General features: G+C 55.3%; 6 protein-coding genes across 6 annotated transcripts; 4 read left to right on the top strand and 2 right to left on the bottom strand.

The window, feature by feature from the left end:
* Positions 1-740: 740 nt before the first annotated feature.
* On the top strand, positions 741-2,710 carry BDZ99DRAFT_517389 (endo-1,5-alpha-L-arabinosidase; the record flags this gene model as incomplete). Its single annotated transcript, XM_033725174.1, has 4 exons — positions 741-1,013; positions 1,081-1,557; positions 1,644-1,795; positions 2,518-2,710. 4 exons carry the CDS (start codon positions 741-743, stop codon positions 2,708-2,710), a joined length of 1,095 nt encoding a protein of 364 aa, XP_033580065.1.
* A 1,399-nt stretch (positions 2,711-4,109) lies between these two features.
* On the bottom strand, positions 4,110-4,930 carry BDZ99DRAFT_517388 (uncharacterized protein; the record flags this gene model as incomplete). Its single annotated transcript, XM_033725173.1, has 2 exons — positions 4,110-4,614; positions 4,677-4,930. 2 exons carry the CDS (start codon positions 4,928-4,930, stop codon positions 4,110-4,112), a joined length of 759 nt encoding a protein of 252 aa, XP_033580064.1.
* A 327-nt stretch (positions 4,931-5,257) lies between these two features.
* Positions 5,258-7,707, top strand: BDZ99DRAFT_473817 (uncharacterized protein; the record flags this gene model as incomplete). The annotated part of the gene is made up of 8 exons (XM_033721860.1): positions 5,258-5,376; positions 5,431-5,533; positions 5,582-5,692; positions 5,741-5,839; positions 5,893-6,039; positions 6,097-6,253; positions 6,302-6,782; positions 6,813-7,707. 8 exons carry the CDS (start codon positions 5,258-5,260, stop codon positions 7,705-7,707), a joined length of 2,112 nt encoding a protein of 703 aa, XP_033580063.1.
* A 1,854-nt stretch (positions 7,708-9,561) lies between these two features.
* Positions 9,562-11,717, bottom strand: BDZ99DRAFT_381672 (uncharacterized protein; the record flags this gene model as incomplete). The annotated part of the gene is made up of 4 exons (XM_033715248.1): positions 9,562-9,810; positions 9,871-10,045; positions 10,096-10,961; positions 11,022-11,717. 4 exons carry the CDS (start codon positions 11,715-11,717, stop codon positions 9,562-9,564), a joined length of 1,986 nt encoding a protein of 661 aa, XP_033580062.1.
* Positions 11,718-13,791: 2,074 nt separating this feature from the next.
* BDZ99DRAFT_568349 (WD40 repeat-like protein) lies at positions 13,792-16,482 on the top strand (the record flags this gene model as incomplete). The annotated part of the gene is made up of 3 exons (XM_033727780.1): positions 13,792-14,033; positions 14,262-14,614; positions 14,737-16,482. 3 exons carry the CDS (start codon positions 13,792-13,794, stop codon positions 15,984-15,986), a joined length of 1,845 nt encoding a protein of 614 aa, XP_033580061.1. The 3' UTR covers positions 15,987-16,482.
* An 81-nt stretch (positions 16,483-16,563) lies between these two features.
* Positions 16,564-17,840, top strand: BDZ99DRAFT_496170 (uncharacterized protein; the record flags this gene model as incomplete). The annotated part of the gene is made up of 3 exons (XM_033723429.1): positions 16,564-16,880; positions 16,938-17,195; positions 17,267-17,840. The coding sequence occupies exons 1-3, from the start codon at positions 16,801-16,803 to the stop codon at positions 17,838-17,840; spliced, it is 912 nt and encodes a 303-aa protein (XP_033580060.1). The 5' UTR covers positions 16,564-16,800.
* Positions 17,841-18,092: the final 252 nt, after the last annotated feature.

Raw genomic sequence — 18,092 nt, 5'->3', positions numbered from 1 at the left:
CAGCATTGCCAACTTGTCATTGGAAGTATTTTGTTCTGTACAAACTGTTATATGATAATCAGTTACTGATGATACTTTCTCCTGCTTGGAAATGCTCTGATATCACGCATGATGCATGATTCAAGCACTATCCTCGGCTTGTTTCAACTCATCTCAAACGAAACGAGGCCGAGAGTGGGTACACTTGCCGTAACTCGGCTTTTCATCAAGATATCTCAACGGCAGTTGAAATACCCTAGCAGTGCATTAAGGCTGCACAAAGAGCTGCGATATCTTTTCTCCGAATCGAATTCCTCCAATCAGCACTTTTTCACGAGACATTCTGTCCAGCCCTGATCCACCTCACCCCGCAAACAACTAGGGCTCCAAACCTTGAGTATCAACTGTTATTTGACCCCTCGCATGGTCGCACATTGGTGGCAACCTCCTCGCTGACGACTAATCTGATGGTCGGACAAGTCAAATTGGGAAAGGACTACCAAAGGGCCTGACAGGCACAGAATAATTACAACGAAACGGGACGCTAACCATCAGACCCCACCTCTATACACCTTTTCTCCGTTCAATGCAATCTGAACTATAGGAACTAACCTTTTGCTCTCATGATGGCAGATCGCGGTCTTCCGTCTCATCCGTTCAACTAGTTCAAATTGTATACATATAGTCTATTTCAACGTTCCCTTTCTTCCTTTGTCATGCGCCTCTTCTCTTAGTAAAAGTTCATATTATTTTCTTGCACCATGAAGTTCCTATCCACCCTCATCACGACAGCGCTCATCTTCCTTTCCTCCGCCAACGCCTACGCAAACCCAGGCGCCTGCTCCGGCATCTGCAACAACTCGCACGACCCCTCTCTAATCCGCAGGTCATCCGATGGGACCTACTTCCGCTTCTCCACGGGTGGCGGCCTTTCAATCTACACCGCTCCCGCCATCGTAGGCCCCTGGACCTACAACGGCGTCGTGCTCTCCGGCGGCTCCAAGATCGACCTGACGGGGAACACTGACCTCTGGGTGAGTAGTCCAAACACCTCTCATCCTCTCGAACCCCCAGCAAGTGTAGCTAACCTCTCACCACCAGGCCCCCGACGTCCACCTCGTTGGCAGCACCTACTACCTCTACTACTCCGTATCCAGCTTCGGCTCGCAAAACTCCGCCATCGGCCTCGCCACCTCGCCCACGCTCGACGCCGGCTCCTGGACCGACCGCGGCGCCACCGGCATCGCCTCCTCCTCCTCCAAGAACTACAACGCCATCGACCCGAACCTCGTCGCCGTGGGCAGCGGCTACTACCTCAACTTCGGCTCCTTCTGGCACGACATCTACCAAGCGCCGCTGGCCGCCACGCCGACGAAGACGGCGGGGAGCAGCTACAATATCGCGTTCAACGCGAGCGGCACGCATGCGATGGAGGGCTCGTACATGTTCAGCCATGGGGGGTACTACTACCTCTTCTTCTCGCGGGGGATCTGCTGCGGGTACGACACCGACCGCCCCGCGAAGGGGGCCGAGTATAGCGTCATGGTGTGCCGCAGCAGCTCCGCGACGGGCGGATTCGTAAGTTTCCCCCTGTTATGATATAATATATGCGTTTTATTCGAGAGGCGAGTTACGGACGGTCCCCGCTGACGGCTTTCATGCAGGTTGATAAAAACGGGGTTGCGTGTACGGCTGGCGGGGGGACGGTGGTGCTGGCGAGCCATGGCACCGTGTACGGGCCGGGCGGGCAGGGCGTGTATGATGATCCGACGTATGGCCCGGTGCTGTACTATCATCATGTGGATACGACGATTGGGTATGCGGATGGGGATAAAGTGTTTGGATGGAATACGATTTCGTGGGTGAATGGGTGGCCGACCGTATAGTGGAGGGGCGTATGAAAGGAGGGAAGAAGTGGAAAGGGGTTGGTGGGGAGAGGGGGGGAGGAGGGAACGAAGGGTCGGGTTCTTCTGTAAATATTTCGTAGGTGAGTGAAGATTGGTTGGTTGTATATATAGTTGTGTAAGTTTCGATCTCGTTCAATTGGGAACTTAAATATCTAGTCAAAGTAAGCCCTTGATGAGATGATGTAGTAAGTGCTTCCCTCGCTTCTCGGGTCTTCGATAACGTGTCCGGGACCGGTACGTGAAATTGAAGGACCGTATTGTAGTTCTGGGCATCTTTGTGACATATAGTATTGTTGATCCACTACTGTTAGCTGTGTGAAATTCTCCCCACGGCGAAGATAAGGGAAAGTCTCTGCCTTTGGTTAGTACGTGTGTGAAAGCCCAAACGCCGATGGTTCTGGTAGACGAAAGAGCGAGAGGATGTGTTGTTAGACATTGTGCTCCTTGAAACGCAAGACATGAGTTCGAAGTGGGAAATGGAATGCTTCTCCTCAGCAGCAAGTTTTCCTCCTGGGATGAGTTTTCCTCCCTACCGTCCTCGAATGGATGACCTGCAACGTCATGACTTCAAGGTAACACAGTCTTTGAGCACCGAGTGAAGAGAGCATTCATGCTAACCTTTCGAGTAAAGAGGCAACTCGCCCTCAACAGCCTTTTCCTGGCCTAGAGACTGGGGGCTGACCTTTGCTGGCCTCCCTACCGCCAAGTGGATCGCCACTATCAGACGCCTCCATCCCGCGTCGGGAGTCCAGATGAAGGAGAACCTCGCCGCAGACAGCGCATATCTCTGTTCCAACAAGCGACCTGGACTACCGCTTATCTAACCCGCGGTGTGCTTAGCTGCTCATGCAAGAGCGGACGGCCGGGCGAAGTTGAGATGTGAGCGGATGGATGAATGACACCTAGATTTTTAGTTGGATGTGGCGGTGTCTGTCTGCGTTATGTTATGCAGAGGCGGGATGAAAGAAGCAAGCCAGTGGTGAGTGTTGGAGTTGGTCAGGTCACCGGTCTACATGTAGTGTAACTCGAGCGATCTCTTTTGCAGCCTTGGCGGCATAAGGTTGTAGGTGCTGTCCTAGTGAAGCGACGGACGGACTTCAGCCCTGTGAAAGGTATAGTCGAAGTTTAAGAAATAGTGGCCTCTGACACATACATTCATTGCTGCATGTTGGTGGCGGAGGAGTGAAGTTTTACGGCGAGAGACGGGACTGCATACTAAAGTAGTGGAAATATTCACATGGTCTCCTGTGGCGGCTGTTGTCGGTTAACTATCTCGTCAGTGAAGTAATAAGTAAAAGGAACTTTAGTATGTTGTGTAACTACACTTGAACGTCACTGAACGCGTACTAGCTCGCCATTGCTGCCACAAGGGATCAATATTTGGGTAGCTGGTGCTGGGCTACTTCAGAGTGTCAGTGCCCCTCTCTCCAAGTCAAGAAACAGTCCGGACCGCACAATCCGGCTGCCGAAACCTTGTCAATGCGGCATAGGCGGACACGTCTCTCCCTAGGATGAGGAGCAACGCATGATGAGAGCTCGGATTTCGACGGAGAATGTTGTAGATTACCGAATGGGTTAGCAGAGTTGGTACTTACATGGGCCTGGGCGCTTAGAACTCCAGCTTCGCTGCGATGGGCCTTGCTCGGAACCTTGGAGCCGAGGAGATTGAGGCGTTGTTTCTGAAGTGTCGATTATGCTTTTACAAGGGCGGTGGGCTAATTTTGATAAGGCAGGCCCCTTCTGCAGCCTAGCTGTCATCTGAGTTGTGGTGGAAGCAAGGCGATGAAGATTTCCAAGACCCACACGACTCGGATGTGACGATGCTAATACGCTTCTGCACAATTGGGGCGCAGAAACACAGCGGCGCGGGAAATAAGCGCGAAGGTGAGGAAGAAACGGTGAAGACGGCACAGCCCCTGTGTGCGGCCAGTGAATCGCCTAGCCACACTCCAGGCAAGACTCTCGGTGAGAAGGAGGGAGCTCCCACGGCCTCATTCACTGCCTGGGAGCGGAGCTCTGGGCGAGCAGATGGCCAGAGAGCAGGTAGAAACCAATGGCCTTGATGCTGGCCCCCATCCAACATATGCCGTTACTGTAAGGAGCAGCAGTAGCCTAGAGACGGAAGGAAGTGGTGCTTGGCCTTTGTGCAGGAGGAGTGGGCGATCAATGACATGCATATGCCACGCTCTCCGTGTGATTGATGCGCGCAACGCGCTCCGGCGTCTATTGAGATTCCGGCACAGTGTTCCTGCCTTCATTTGGCGCAAGAGGGCCACGTAGGTTGCGGGTCTGTTTCCTCTCACTGACACTCACACCGACGAGAGTCAGCCGGGGCAAAGTTGCTGCAAGGGAGAGGTCGTCCAGGTTGGAGTCGTTTCGCAGATGGCTATGTGAAGAGCGGCCCTGCTGCAGTAGCTCCGCATGATGCAGGCTGCAAAGACCAGATGAAACTGCCGACGCCTGCCCTTCTGCCATGTCCCAAAGCGGCCCACGATCCTGAGGGCGCCCCCAGCGCTGTGGAAGTGATGGCAGGGAGCCGTGACGCGCCCGCGAAGCTCCCGCGAAGTTCCCGGGGAGATAGGCTGCGGAGAAGCCGCCATCCACGGCTCCAGCACGGTTCCAGCGCGGTGTTGGTGCCCACGGCGGCGGACGACAGGCCAGTTGAGTCAGGTTGACGGAGATTTCAGCGATTTCAACTGTCTTGGGCCCGCGATCAACCTCCACCGTTCTGTTGGTGGCTGGTCAACGCCAGCCTGCGCCGGTGCGCTGGACCTGGGATGCTGGATGGACGAGACGAGCGAGCACGCCGTCGCCAGGACGTCCACGGCGCTTACGACCCCGGGGCCACTCGCTGCACGCCGCCGCCGCCGTCGTGATTGGACGCGCACTGCAGGCGGCCGTCTGTCGCGCACGGATTGGGTTCCCAGCTCGAGGCCCGAGTGCGGGCGAGTGGGAGAGGAGGCGGCGGCGTTGGCGTGAGGACCAAGCGGCCAGAGGCCAAGCACCGCCGACGGCAGCACAAGAAAGTCACCAACTGTCCCCATCCGACACGACGACGCGCAGAGCCCCAGAGCCCTCCCTCCCACCAGCCTTGTCCCCGCCGCTGCCTGCATCCAACAGTCCCGTGCTGCGTGCTGCGTGCTGCGTCTCTGCTGCGTCTCTGCTGCTCCGTCCTGCTTCTTAACGCTCGCCCGCCCGCAACCGCCGCTCCCTCCACAACACCTCGCCCTGCTGCGCGCTGCCTGATTCGCCCGTCGCCTTTCGCTCGCCCACCAGCCTTGTCGAGTCCTGCACCCGCGTCCTCGACGAGCGCAAAGCTTGCTGAAGCCGGCAGCTCGACCGCGGCGCAGCGCTGGCTCGCCAGGTCCCCAATGGCAACGGCCACGCAGCTGATGCCCTCGCCGACCCAGGGCCTGAAGTCGGCCTTCAGCCCTTATACCGACTCTCCCAGCTCGCCAGCTCCCTTCCCCCACTCGGTCTACTCCAACAGGTGAGAGGCCCAAGGAGCTTTGCAAGCGCCCCTACTGATGGCCGACTCCCCAAGATCCTCGGGCACCACCTCTGACCACCTGCACCCGCCCCCGAGTCCCTATCCCGCCCACGTCGACCCCTCGCCCGTCGACAGCAATGGCACCGTCTCCACCGAGGTAACACCCATTGCTCCTGCTGCCTGACACCCTGCTAAGAGTGCGCAGATCGAGGATGAGTCGCAGGAGAACCCGCCCAGCGAGGACGAGATGAGCGACATCCGCTCTCCCGACATGGACGACCTGACCAGTCCGTCCAGCCAGGGCAGCCTCGGAAAGGTAGTATTCGAGCCTCGAGATGCGCGGACATCTCTAAACATGTCACAGCTGGCAAAGCTTGAGACCATGATACCAACGCGGGCCCGCTCCAACTCGGATGAGGCACCGCAGTCGGTCATCCACGCGCCGACTGACTTCAAGACTTTCGTGAGCACTCACCAACCGAATGCCGTCTTGAGATACACGCTAACAGCTGCCAGCAACCTCGAAAGTCTGTCGCCATCTCCCAAACGCTAAGCCAAACGCCGCCGCCGGCGTTGTCTAACAACACGTCTGACAAGTCAGACAACACTGTTGTGACAGGCTCGCCCGTCACACCCGAGTCTCATAAACATCCAGATGAGAAGGTATGGCAGAGAGGCCTTACAGGATTAGGTGTGACACGCGTGACTGAGCAATCACAGCAGAGACAATCTGCCGTTTCTATGATGTCTCCCATTGACACCTCAATCATATCCCCGCCAGGATCCTTCGACCGGGCTACCCCTCGCGCACAAACCCGCCAGGAAGTAGAGGACGAGTGGCGGCGGTCGCGAAGCCGGGCAAGCTCCAACTTAGCAGGTAAATCTTGTCCTCGGCGCTTTATGAGCTAGCTGACGCCACATTTAGATATCTTGGAATCGGAAGACTTCGGCACTCAGACTCAAGATGATAATACCTCGGTCGTTTCTATGGGCACTCAGACAATGGGGGAGGCTCTCTTAGACATTAACGAGCAAGAGAAGGAGGTTGCGTCCCTCAAAAGTGCTCTGAGCGAGTGTTGGACTCTGTGCAATACCCTGGCAAGACTCAGCCAAAATCACCGCGAGCGCATGTTCCAGTACTCAGGTGGAGAGGGCGAAGCGCAAGAGCAAGCTTGGCGAAGCTGTTGGCGATTATGCCAGAAACTCTACGAGAGCCGGAACGAGGACCATGCCAGTCAGGTGAAGCCTACTTTGGAGCTGTGTCGCGAGTTCTGTCAGGCACTTTTTGAAGTCCGCCAGCGGGGAGACGAAGCCTCGGACTCGGTTCTTCGCGTCAGCTTCGAGCTGAACAACCATCTTTACAACACCCACGACCGACAGTTACCCGAGGCATTTAGAGAGCGAACGTTAGATTTCTATTTAACTTTATGCCACAGACTGATGAAACAGAGGACTTCGCTACCGGAAGAGACCGACGCCCTACTACGAGCGTGCTGGTCTCTTGCAGAGATGCTGTTCAGCATACGGCAGAACACTAGAGATGGCAAACCTGCCGACGAGGAGATTCTCGGATCGGCCATTCAGGCGTGCTGGGAACTCTGCGACCTGTTCCGTGAAGGCTGGACTCAGATACGCCCCGAAAGAGGGACGCCACGGCCGAGCCAGTACACATTTCCCGCTTCCATAAGCCAAAGCTCGCGCTCTGAACGGTCCATAGGCCAGTCCGATCGCTCGTCATTAGACGAGAGCTACCACAGCGCGGTCTCGATGAACCCCGAAACACCTACAACTATATTCGATGACCGCGACGAGCTCTCCCCTACTGAAGAACAAAATGTGCCTAATATTCTCGTCCTTGGCCCCGAAGCGGGAGCAACCCGTACCCACAATCGCTGGTCCTCAGCTGCTTCCACCCTCTCGGGCTACTCTGAAACCTCCCAACGCACCTCATCCACCGCAACCGCCGGTCGCGAAGACCCTCATCTCATCCGCCTCAAAGCCCTCATTATCAAAGCCGCAATGAACGCTGGCTACGCCCGTGGTCAGCCTCTCCCGAATTATGTGAAATCGCTTCCCGCGAATGCTTTTGGCTCAACACAATGGCAAACCCAGCTATTGGACTCGTATCGGAAATGCGTGCTGACGGATCCCGCCCTACGAAATGCTCATGCTGTGCCTCCCAAGCGGCTGAGTGCCGGTGAGGTGGCGCGAGCAGTGCAGTGGATGCGGAAAAACGAGCAATTCGCCTGGATGAGAGATTTGTTCCGATTCGTGTTCGGATTCTACCCCGAAGTTGCGGACGCGAGGAAGAACATCGTTATCTCGACATGATGATTACCATCACCAGCCGCCGAATCCTTCAATGGTATCTCGACGGCGTTCCCTAGGATCCCCTCGCATCAAGAGGGCGACTATCATACTGCGCCACGCAAACCATGACATGGATAGCACCTAGCCTCTTCGTCCTCTACATCGCCACCAACCCATCTCTCTTATGTCTCGGATACAAGCCTACAAAAAGGGGCTTCACTTTCCCAATAAAACTGGGAATTATCCCTCCCATGGGTCGTTCTCGACCCACGCACGCATCATCTATTTCTAGCGCTATCTGGATTAATTATCACCGTCACACTTCTTGGGCCGGCAATCTCCTTTACCAACTCTCTTATTCTACCTCGCTTGGGCGGCTCGCTAGCATTCTTATCTCGTCTCTTTGATTATATCTGGGATCGCGATATACCCTTAACGCTCTTTATGCGTCGATTGGTTGTGTCTTTTTTTTTGAGGAGGCGGGGCTGGGGAATTGGGAGAGGTGTGCGGCGGAGAGATTTTGGCAGGGATTTTTTATTGGCGTCAGGTGGGACTAAGTGCAGCGAAGATCTTCACTTCTTATGTGTATAATTCCTAAGAAGGACGGAATGGATAGGCCTTGTAGAGGGCTCGAATTGAAGTCTATTCTAAAACTCGATGTCCACTAAATACACACTCGCTCTGGGCTTTTGTGTACACCTGCCCTAGCACCCGCTTGGAGGTTCCCCTGGTATGTTATCAAAAACTCTCAAACGACAAAAGTTTTGACAGGTCCGACACCAAGGTAGTAGCTTCGCCGAGGCCAACCCTCGATTGCAGAGTCGCAGAATTCAATTCTCCACTGCCACTGTAGGGTCTCTCAACCGAGCCTGCGTGTTGTTTCTTGTCCCGCTACACTACACTAAACCTGCACAACTCGTCCTCTCGTCATGTAAGTGGTCTCCTGACTCTGAAACCCCCCCCCCCCCCCCCCGGTTCGACAGAGGAGCTCACCCACCCCACCCCATCCCATCAAGGGACCCTCCTTTCTTTCTATACCGTGCGCGTTGTACAAATCAAGGCACACAACTCCATCAATCCATCCCCAAATTCTTCCGGTAATCGCGCCCATCTAACCCCGAAAGCCGAGATTCCCTCCAGAGAGGTTAGATGTAGGAGTGGAGAATGCAGGCGCCGGTTCTAATCCGTGGTAGTAGATGACGAGGGTTAGTGAGTATGGGGGGGGATGGGGGATGGGGGATGTTAAGTTCGAGGCGGTGAATTTCCTTGTGTAGTGATATATATAGATGGCGGATCACCCCTAGCATCACTCACGATAAGCCCTCAGCAAAAGTTGGAGAAAGCGTCCCGTTCCAATACACGAAATAGGTGTTGGGGTATCCTCGTATTAAATCTTGCATCCAGATCCGTAGGGTCAACTTCCCGATTTCCACTCGTACATACATTCACAATATCTCGCCCCAAACGCCATAGATCAGAACAGAAATGTGAAATCGTAAAAATCCGTTAACATCGCAAAACCTTTGCCAGCTGGCCCATCACTTCTATTTTTTGTCTCGCCCGCCCAATCCAGCCATCATTCCAAGCAACAGACACGTCGTAGGTATCGTAACAATCCCAAATTATAAAGTGTGAAGTTGCAATGAAAAAAGAACCGGAAATTCACATTTGGAAATCCCTGGGGAAATAGATGACATAAACAAAAGCCCGAATTTGCTCAAAGAGTGTTCAGTCAGCCGCCCAGTGGTAATAAAAGTCCAGGAACCTAGTAAGACAAAGCCGCTTGCTCAGGACATATAAGAACATTAGTTGAGAAGTCGAGAATCCGTACATCCTCGGAACCTAACCGCAATAAGCGGGTGAAAACCCTAGCTGTCAGTACGTGAAATGCTGTGACTGAGAAAGTGGATTTGGCGCCACATATTGGGGGTTTGGCGCCACATAGTACGCTTGGTACGGATGTTGTGGCATCGCGAAATCGGCCGTGGCAAGCAAGGGATTCAAAATGCCAACGGGAGGACGCGGTCGTGCAGGCGGTGCTGGTGGTAAAGAGGTTGCCGGCATCGGCTGAAGCGTGACTTGAGGCTGCAAAGCTTGCTGCTGATAGTGCATATTTGCCGGATTCTGCATGTTGGCAGTGAAGCTTTGTTGCTGCTGCTGCTGCTGCTGCGGCGGCGGTTGCACAGGTTCTTCATTCCAACCCCATTTCTCCTTGAGCTCGCTGTTGAGGAAGCCGACACGCCATCCAGTCTCCTGGCGGATCTTGTCGAAGATTTGCAGGACTTCTTCTTGCTCGCGGCGGGTGGTGAGACACTCGGCGGCGATAGCGAGAGATCGGAGGGCAACACTTGCGACACCACTACGTCCATATTAGCAACTTGTACACATGAATTGAAAGTTAAGACGTACCGATCTTTGACGTGTGCCGTTATACCGCAGATGAGCTGTGAATGCTTAATCTGCAGATCTCGCATTTCGTCGGCCTCTGGGCCCTTGTAAGGGTTGATCTGAGCAAGTAGACACATGCAAGTATGATAGAAAAGGCGCGCAACAATGGTTGTCCGCTTGATGAGCCAGACTTCCGGGAAGGCCGACTGAGAGATGGTTTGGCCGGGGAAGAGATACGCCATTGGATGCATCGTTCGTGGAATGCCCTCATTCCAAGCATCCGCCCAGTCTTTCAGTCTCTGCCATTCGCGGTAGCGATGGTCCAAACGCATGTTCTCGTTTCGTGGCGAGGCCTCCTGGTGCCGTGGGATCGTGGCACGGAAATTAGCAACCTTGGCCACAATATACACAATCCGATACGTCCAGATTTCTTCCCGTCCAGATTCCGTTTCCTGCGAAAAGTCCATGTTGACGCCCCATTCATCGGGATCCCAGGCCACTTGCCAGTTAAAGTGGAGGCAACTGAGGAGCTCCATACCGACATTCAACCAGAAGCAAGCTGCACCAATTCCAGTCGACCGAGCATTCCAGCCACATTCTTTGATCAATGCGCGGGCTCCTGCGATGTGGTTCATCCGTTGTAACGCCTTTTCGCACATGATCTCGTACACATTCAGGATCACCGCGGTTGTCGCGCATATCACTGTATCTCTGTTCGGATTCTGCAGTGAGTTAAGCAGATACCTCGTTGCAGTATCATAGTAATGCAATGCTTTGTCTTCGGTATATTTCGGGTTCACGAGGGCAAGATGTCGCGCCCCGCATGCTAGGAAAGCGTTGAGAAGCATGGGTTCGCCAAGGGCGTGAAACGGCAACAGTCGCGAGAACTGGAATAGAACAGTCAGCAACGTGTGTAAGCTAGACTCATAAAGAAATCAAAAGCGTACGTGTTTCATAGGGTCCATGCTGTCCATCCACAAGCCGACCTCTTCAACAAACACCTGCATGAAAAGCACCTCCTCTTGAGTGTCCAAGTAGTCACGCGCACCTTCCGCAGGCGTCGCAGACTGTTCGGTATTTCCGTACGAAGATGAGCCTCCGGGAAGATGTGAGCCGGAATATGTAGACTCTGTATGCGAGAGCGCGTGTTGATGTGAAGGCTCCCGCTGCGGCTCAAACATGCCATTCTGCTGATCGTCGGCAAAATGATCAGGCAGGATCCCTTGGATTGGTGGTAGAGGTTGGTGTGCAATAGAGGTTGGAGGGGGTATGGTAGTCGAAAAGTCGAATCCCATGCCGTTCTCAAGTGGAGGAGGGGGGTCCATGTCAAGGGCGCCGTATTTGCTCAATCCACCTTTATATTCATTGGCAATCTCTCTGGACTCGTCCAAGAAGCTGACGGTCCATTCCTGGGTAGGTGGAACTTCTGGTGGAGCTTTCACATGAGTGTCGATGAAGTTGAGTCGTATACCACGCTTGCACTGGCGGTTAGATTTCTTGCAGTTTTGACATATAGGCAATGCCTCGTCACACTTCAAATGCCGTTCCCTGCACGTCAAACATCCTGTGCGGACCCTCTTTGGCTTACTCACAGCCTGCGTAGCATCTGCGGCGGGTGTGGTGGTAGCCTCGTTTCCTGCCATGGATTTGCCCTGTTGTTCTCCACCGGCGTGCTTGCGCGTCTGGTCAGCGCGTTGCGCCTGCTTGCCCTTCTTCGGCCGCGGACTGGCTGAGCTGTTACTTCTTCTGTCCGAAGTGTGCAGCACCTGGTCCCCAATGACAGTCAGATCTGAAGTCGCCGAGGGCGAGATTCCAGGGTCTCCGGGGTACAGGAAGCTGAAGTCGAAGGGCTGGACGAACCCGGGTTGCTCTATCGTGGCCGCCACGGTGAATGATTGCTCGGGAGGAGGTCTGGGGATGGTCGAGGGCGTGCCGTGAGGGCACGTTGTTGCGGGAGAGTCGGTCGCAACTTCTGGGCATCTGCAAAGGCAGAGGAGCAAGTATTGAGATATCTTTAGCGTCGTAAGGCTGCCTATCGACTACGCTTTGGTCGTAAGTGTAGTAAAAGTGACGGACGCAGAGGGGACACAGCGTCTGCGCAATTGATCGCGGGCCAGCTGACACGGAGGGCGAGGGAGAGGAATGGTCGCAGTATCGCGAAAAAGCAGCTTCGAGGTTGTGATGTCGGTGGTACTGGCGGTGCTGGGATAGATGCAGTGGAGATGCCGGGTGGACCAGGTTTCGACGAGGAGGGGCAGGTCGAGGCGGCGAGGTCGATCTACGCGATGGAAGACGACGATTGTGCCGCGGCGGTCAACGTCAACAACAGAGCGAGGTATCTCAGCGAGCAACGAGAGGCTCGCGATGGCTTTGGCGGGGGAAAAGGGCTCGACTCGACACGGAGCGCGGTGGGAGGATGGAACGAAGGAGGTAAGGAAGGTGTAAGAGCAGCGCGCTAGGCCGATCTACGATGCGATTATGCGGTCAGAGGCTGGGCTGGCCGCGCTGTCTGGAACGTCGGCGCCCTGCAAGTGACGGCGGTGTTTCCGAGGGGACTCCCAGCGCGGCGACGAGCAACGAGCGAGGGAGCGGATGTGGGATCGGATGGAGCGCAGAGGATGCCGTGCAGAAGCAGGAATCCGGGCTGGGTGATAACGACTCCACGACGCGGACGGCGGCAGATGTCATCGAGCAGTGGCTGCAAGGGGCGGGCCAGTCGACTTGAAGAGGGCCTCACCACCAGGACATTGCATATCTAACTGCTCTGCCCTGGCACGCGGCCCTCGTCCCCACGCTGGCTGGAAGCCCACCGAGTCGCACGGCACAGCCTCCGCAGCATCAACAAGCACAGCGAAAGCACCGCGCTGCATGCACAAGACGGGGGCTTGCCGTGGTTCGGGCGGCGGCCGCCCTGTCAGCGTGCAGGAAGCCGCTTGTCAGTGGACGGCCGCGGCTGGGGCTTCATTTCGCGGGCTGGAGAGTGAATGGCATTCGCAGCGGGCAGCCAATTGCAGCGCGTCCAGGCCGTGGTGCAGATGCGCCGACAATTCTTGTCACAATTGCAGAATAAGCTCGCCCCTAAAATAGCCTCAGCCTGCTGATGTGCGTGCGGCCGGCACTTTTTGCTGCTCACGGTGAGATGCGATGCTCCACCAAATGCCACCCACCACCCACCCCCCGGCCCCAGGCCTCCCAGCAGCACGATCCGCTACTGCACTCGCCAGATGACCAGCATAGCGGCCGTCGCCCGGGTCTGCCGCGTCTTAGTCGTGATAACTCAGCGCGAAATAGGGACAGAGCGCACTGTAGGCAGCCTGGATAGGTCTCCACCGTCATCAGCAAACCTTCAGCGCGCTGCAGGCCGCAGACAACGCGGACAGGGTCGCCATGCCCTCGCAAGAACTGCCTGCTATTCATAGCCCTTCCACCTCGTAAACTGCCACAATCGGGCTCTCGAGCAGCAGCCGGACGCCGGGCGCGCGGGCACTGCCTACCTAGCACGTATTCACGTATTCACGTATCCGCGTCCTATCAGACGACCCTTCACCACCCTCCATTCCCCGATTGTGGAAACCTACCGTGCACCGCCGCACCCGCCGTGCCGCCCCAAGTGCCACTCCATGCGCCGATCGCCTCGTCCCGGCTTGCCTGTTTGCCCGTGAAGCCCGTGAAGCCCACAAAGCGGCGGATGCTGGTGCTTGCTGGCCAGAATCGACCATGGCCGCGAGCGAGGTACACAACTCGTTGCCCCCCGCCCAGCCCTCCTATATCTTCCGCGGCCACACAGCCCATGTGCACGCTGTGCTGTTTGTGCGCCAGAACACCCGTCTTTTATCCGGGGATGCGGACGGCTGGGTCGTGCTGTGGAAGCTTGCCTCCAAGAGACCCGTGGCTGTGTGGAAAGCACACGACGGGGCGATTCTGGGCTTCGCAGAATGGGGGCCCGAGAAGCTTATAACGTAAGTGACAGTCATCCGTAATAGTCGTATTTTTCCTCGTTTCAAGTTTGTCGTATGTTGGTTATACTCGACATTCATGTCTTCACACCATCACTCTAGTGCTATATCCTTTTGGTTTCTCAGTCGTTGATTTCGAATCATAATAAGACTCCCCCGGCCTTCTGAAATACCAAAGTAGTGTTAGCATGCATCCTCTTAGCAACTAACATATTCCACCCCCAACTATAGACACGGCCGCGATAATGCACTCAAAGTCTGGCAACTCCGCGTCGCCGATGAGCACACTTTCTCGCCTGTACCCCCGGCCGACAATCTCAGTGCAGTGCGTCCGCAGCCATGGTTACTGCACTCCCTGGGTGTCAATACCCTAAACTTCTGCTCGTTTTCCATGTGCCTTGAGCAACCAGCAACAGATCCTTCAAAGGACCAGTCCGTGGCAGGACAGGGTGACACGAAAGATAGCACCACAGGTTCGATTCTGGTGGCTGTACCGGGCACAGATGACAAGAAGGTCGACATCTTCCAGCTTCCAAGTGAGCAGAGGATACACACCGTGCCTCGCGTTATATCAAGTGATACTGGTAAGCTGAAACATGGACTCTCATACTCTGAGAATTCATTGCTTCATTTGCAATGCTCATGTCGATTCTATACACTCTAAATCAATCTCCTCCTGAACCCTATTCATGGCTGACCTATTTAGGTATGATCATGGCCTTGAAACTCATCCGCTATCCATCCAACCATCTCCTCGTCCTCGTCGGTTACGAAAGCGGTCACACCGCAATCCACCAACTTGAAACGCTCTCTCACGATACGCCTCCGGCTAATTGGAGCACCATCTTCCCAACTTGGCATCTTGTCTACCTCAGCCAGCCTCACTCCCAGCCGGTCTTGTCTCTCGACGCTACCCCGGACGCCTCAACTTACTTCACCTCCTCTGCCGACGCCATCATCGCCGCTCACCGCATTCCAAACCCTGAAATCTTGCAAAAAGAGCAAGAAAAACCACCGCCATTCCCTACGGCTTCTCAAAGCTCAGCTACTCCACATAGTTCCTCTACTCCTGCGCTACCTCAGTCTTCGACCAAAGTCCAAGATGCCCATAAGGTATCCAGAACCAAGCACGCAGGCCAGCAGTCTCTCCGCGTGCGCTCCGATGGTCGAATCTTCGCGACCGCGGGATGGGATGGGAGAGTAAGGGTCTACAGCGCGAAATCACTGAAAGAAGTCGCCGTGCTTAAGTGGCATCGAGAGGGCGTGTTCGGCGTTGCATTTGCACAGACCTTCAATCAACTACTCTCCTCTGCTGTCACCCCTGTTATTAGCAAGAGCATTAATGACGGCCGTGCCGAGGACGACACAGAGACGTTAAGAACACAGGGCCACGTCAGCCCCTACGCACCTGCATCCTCAGCACCGGCGCCGAAAGGGATAGGCAACAGTGGAGAGGGAGAGAACTCTGCATCCACGGAGCCCAAAGGGCCCGCCTATCCCATCCACCCAACTCCAAGTCCCTCTCCAAAAGACCCAAAACCATCTGCGAACACGAAAAGCGGTTCCTACGTCTCACCCTACAGCATTTCCACTCCCACCCTGCCGCCCAACGCCGACGCCGTAGCCGTAGCAAAAGCATCTTCAGCATATGTCTCCCCCTACAGCTCTTCCACCGCCATCGCCCAGACGATCGGAAAGGTTGCCACGAAACCCACAACACACACGTACAGTAAACCCTCTACCACCTCTGGGTTGGGCGCCTTGAATCGGCCTAACCCCGTGCTTCCTTCGAACGCGTATGTCTCGCCCTACCAAGATAGTAGCGTGACTGGAGGAGGTGGAGGGGTAGATGCGATGAAAGAATTAGAGCGTAAAAGGGAAGAGACAGAAGTAGCGCGGCATTGGATTGCAGCCGGCGGCAAGGATGGGAAGATCAGTTTGTGGGTTGTCTACTAAGCTGCTGAGAGCTAGAAAGGTTATTCGAATGAAGGGTCACGTGACGTGATTCATTCGCCCCAGGAGAGGGAGACTTTGTACAAGAAAGCTAGGTTAGGAGCCTGGCGGACAGATGACTTGGATCTTAGGTTTATACTGTTTCAGACTCGGCTTTGAAGATGCTATAGCTGGCGTAAACATAGTGATGCGATGAAACAGAACGGCAATAGAGACAATGTTGTGCAGATCTTAAGCTCATCTGACTGTAGAATCTCAAGTCAGAATGCCGAGAAGTGTAGATACCAGAGTTTGTAATTGGGGCTTCGCGGATCAGAGCTACCTTAGTAATTAGCCTTTTGATTGGAGTCTGATTTATAGCTACATTGTTTTATCATTATCATTAGGACAGGAGAGTGAGAATCAGGGTGTGGGACTTCCGGTTTTGCTAGAGGTTGGCACGTTCATGGGAGCTACAATGGTGTTACCATTATGACAAAGTTATAGGTATTGGGTCTGCTATTCGCCGCCTTAGCGTAGGAGAACTATACGTCTCGATAGAGGCGAGATGAAAATAGGCACAGCATGGTCGATGTCAGCACTCTGATTGGCTTATCGGCCCGACATACTCCCGAAACGCTCGTGCTGCGATGACCGCGACGACCAGCTCTGAGCTGTTTACTGCCAACAAGCCAAAAAGGACGTCTACGAATGCCTCCCAACCAGCCATGGAAGGCTTGAAGCATCCCAAAATATACTAGACAACTAATCGCAAACTCAATAACTGAGCATCATCAATAATCAGTCCCGCATCACCACCACCACCACTCCCGCCATCATGACGTTCCCATCAGCGTTCAAGAGCTCCCACTGTGACGAGCTGGAATCTCCAGATGTCGGGAACTTTGCTGTTTCAGTGTATGTCCACCTTTCCCCCGACTCTCGAAAAGCTACAAAGCTCACCATAACCCAAAGCTTCATCCTCATCGGCATCCTAATCTCCTACCTCCCCCAACACTACCGCATCATCAGCCGGCGCTCCTCCCTCGGCCTCTCGCCCATGTTCGTTCTCCTCGGCACCGTCTCCGGCACCGCCGCGATCGCAAACATCCTCACGCTGCCCGCCAGCCGCGCCGACATGGCGTGCTGTACCGAGATCAGCCGGTTCGCGTGCGCGGCGGCGATGCTGGGGGTCGCGCAAGTGGGCGTGCAGTGGACGTGTTTCTTCTTCATGTGCGTCCTCCACCCCCGATCAACCGTACCTAGGAGTAAGCTCGAGCTAACAAACCGGGCTGTGCCTCCAGTATGCTCCTCTTCCTCATTTTCTTCCCGCGCCGGCCCTCGCCCCCCTCCACCCCCACCACCACCACTCCCACCGCCCCATCCCCCGACCACGAAACCATCCCTACCTGGGCCGAAGCTATCCTCGTCCTGCTCTTCTCCCTCGCCTTCTTCCTCTTCGCCTTCCTCACCTCCCTCGTCTTCATCTACGCTGCGCCCGCCCACCTACAAGGCTGGGCCAATTTCCTCGGCATCCTGGGCACTGTGCTCGCGTCGGTGCAGTACCTGCCGCAGATCTGGACGACGTGGCGCCTGCAGGAGGTGCTGAGCCTGAGCATCCCGATGATGTGCATCCAGACACCCGGCAGCTTTGTGTGGGCGGCGAGCCTGGCGGCGCGGCTGGGCCGCGAGGGGTGGAGCGCGTGGGGGCTGTACATCGTGACGGGGTGCTTGCAGGGGGTGTTGCTGGGCATGGGGATTTCGTTTGTAGTGAGGGATTGGAGGAGGAAGAAGGGAGGCGCGGAGGGGGACGCGAATGGGGTGGGGAATGGGAACGGGGCGAGTGAGCGGTCGCCGTTGTTGCAGGCGTCGGCGTGAGGGGGGCTTGCGAGTTGGGATGGCAGTGTTGAGGGTGCAGCGAGGATGGTGGGAGTGGATGTAGCTATAATTGTATAATACTTGTGTTCCAAGGAACGCTCTAGAAACGTGACGGCCGTACAGTACTAGGTTATAGGATTGGGTAAACGGATATATCGCTGCTTTTGCTCGATCGACACCGCGTTCAGGAGGACCCCAGCTCGCAGGTATTAAATTCGTCAAATGGTAGTCTCATCTTCACTACGTTGGCCT

This window comes from Mytilinidion resinicola, assembly GCF_010093595.1.
Source record: "Mytilinidion resinicola strain CBS 304.34 unplaced genomic scaffold BDZ99scaffold_5, whole genome shotgun sequence".
Lineage (NCBI taxonomy): Eukaryota > Fungi > Ascomycota > Dothideomycetes > Mytilinidiales > Mytilinidiaceae > Mytilinidion > Mytilinidion resinicola.
Note: the sequence above shows the minus strand (reverse complement) of the source record. Positions and strands in the feature narration are given on the sequence as shown.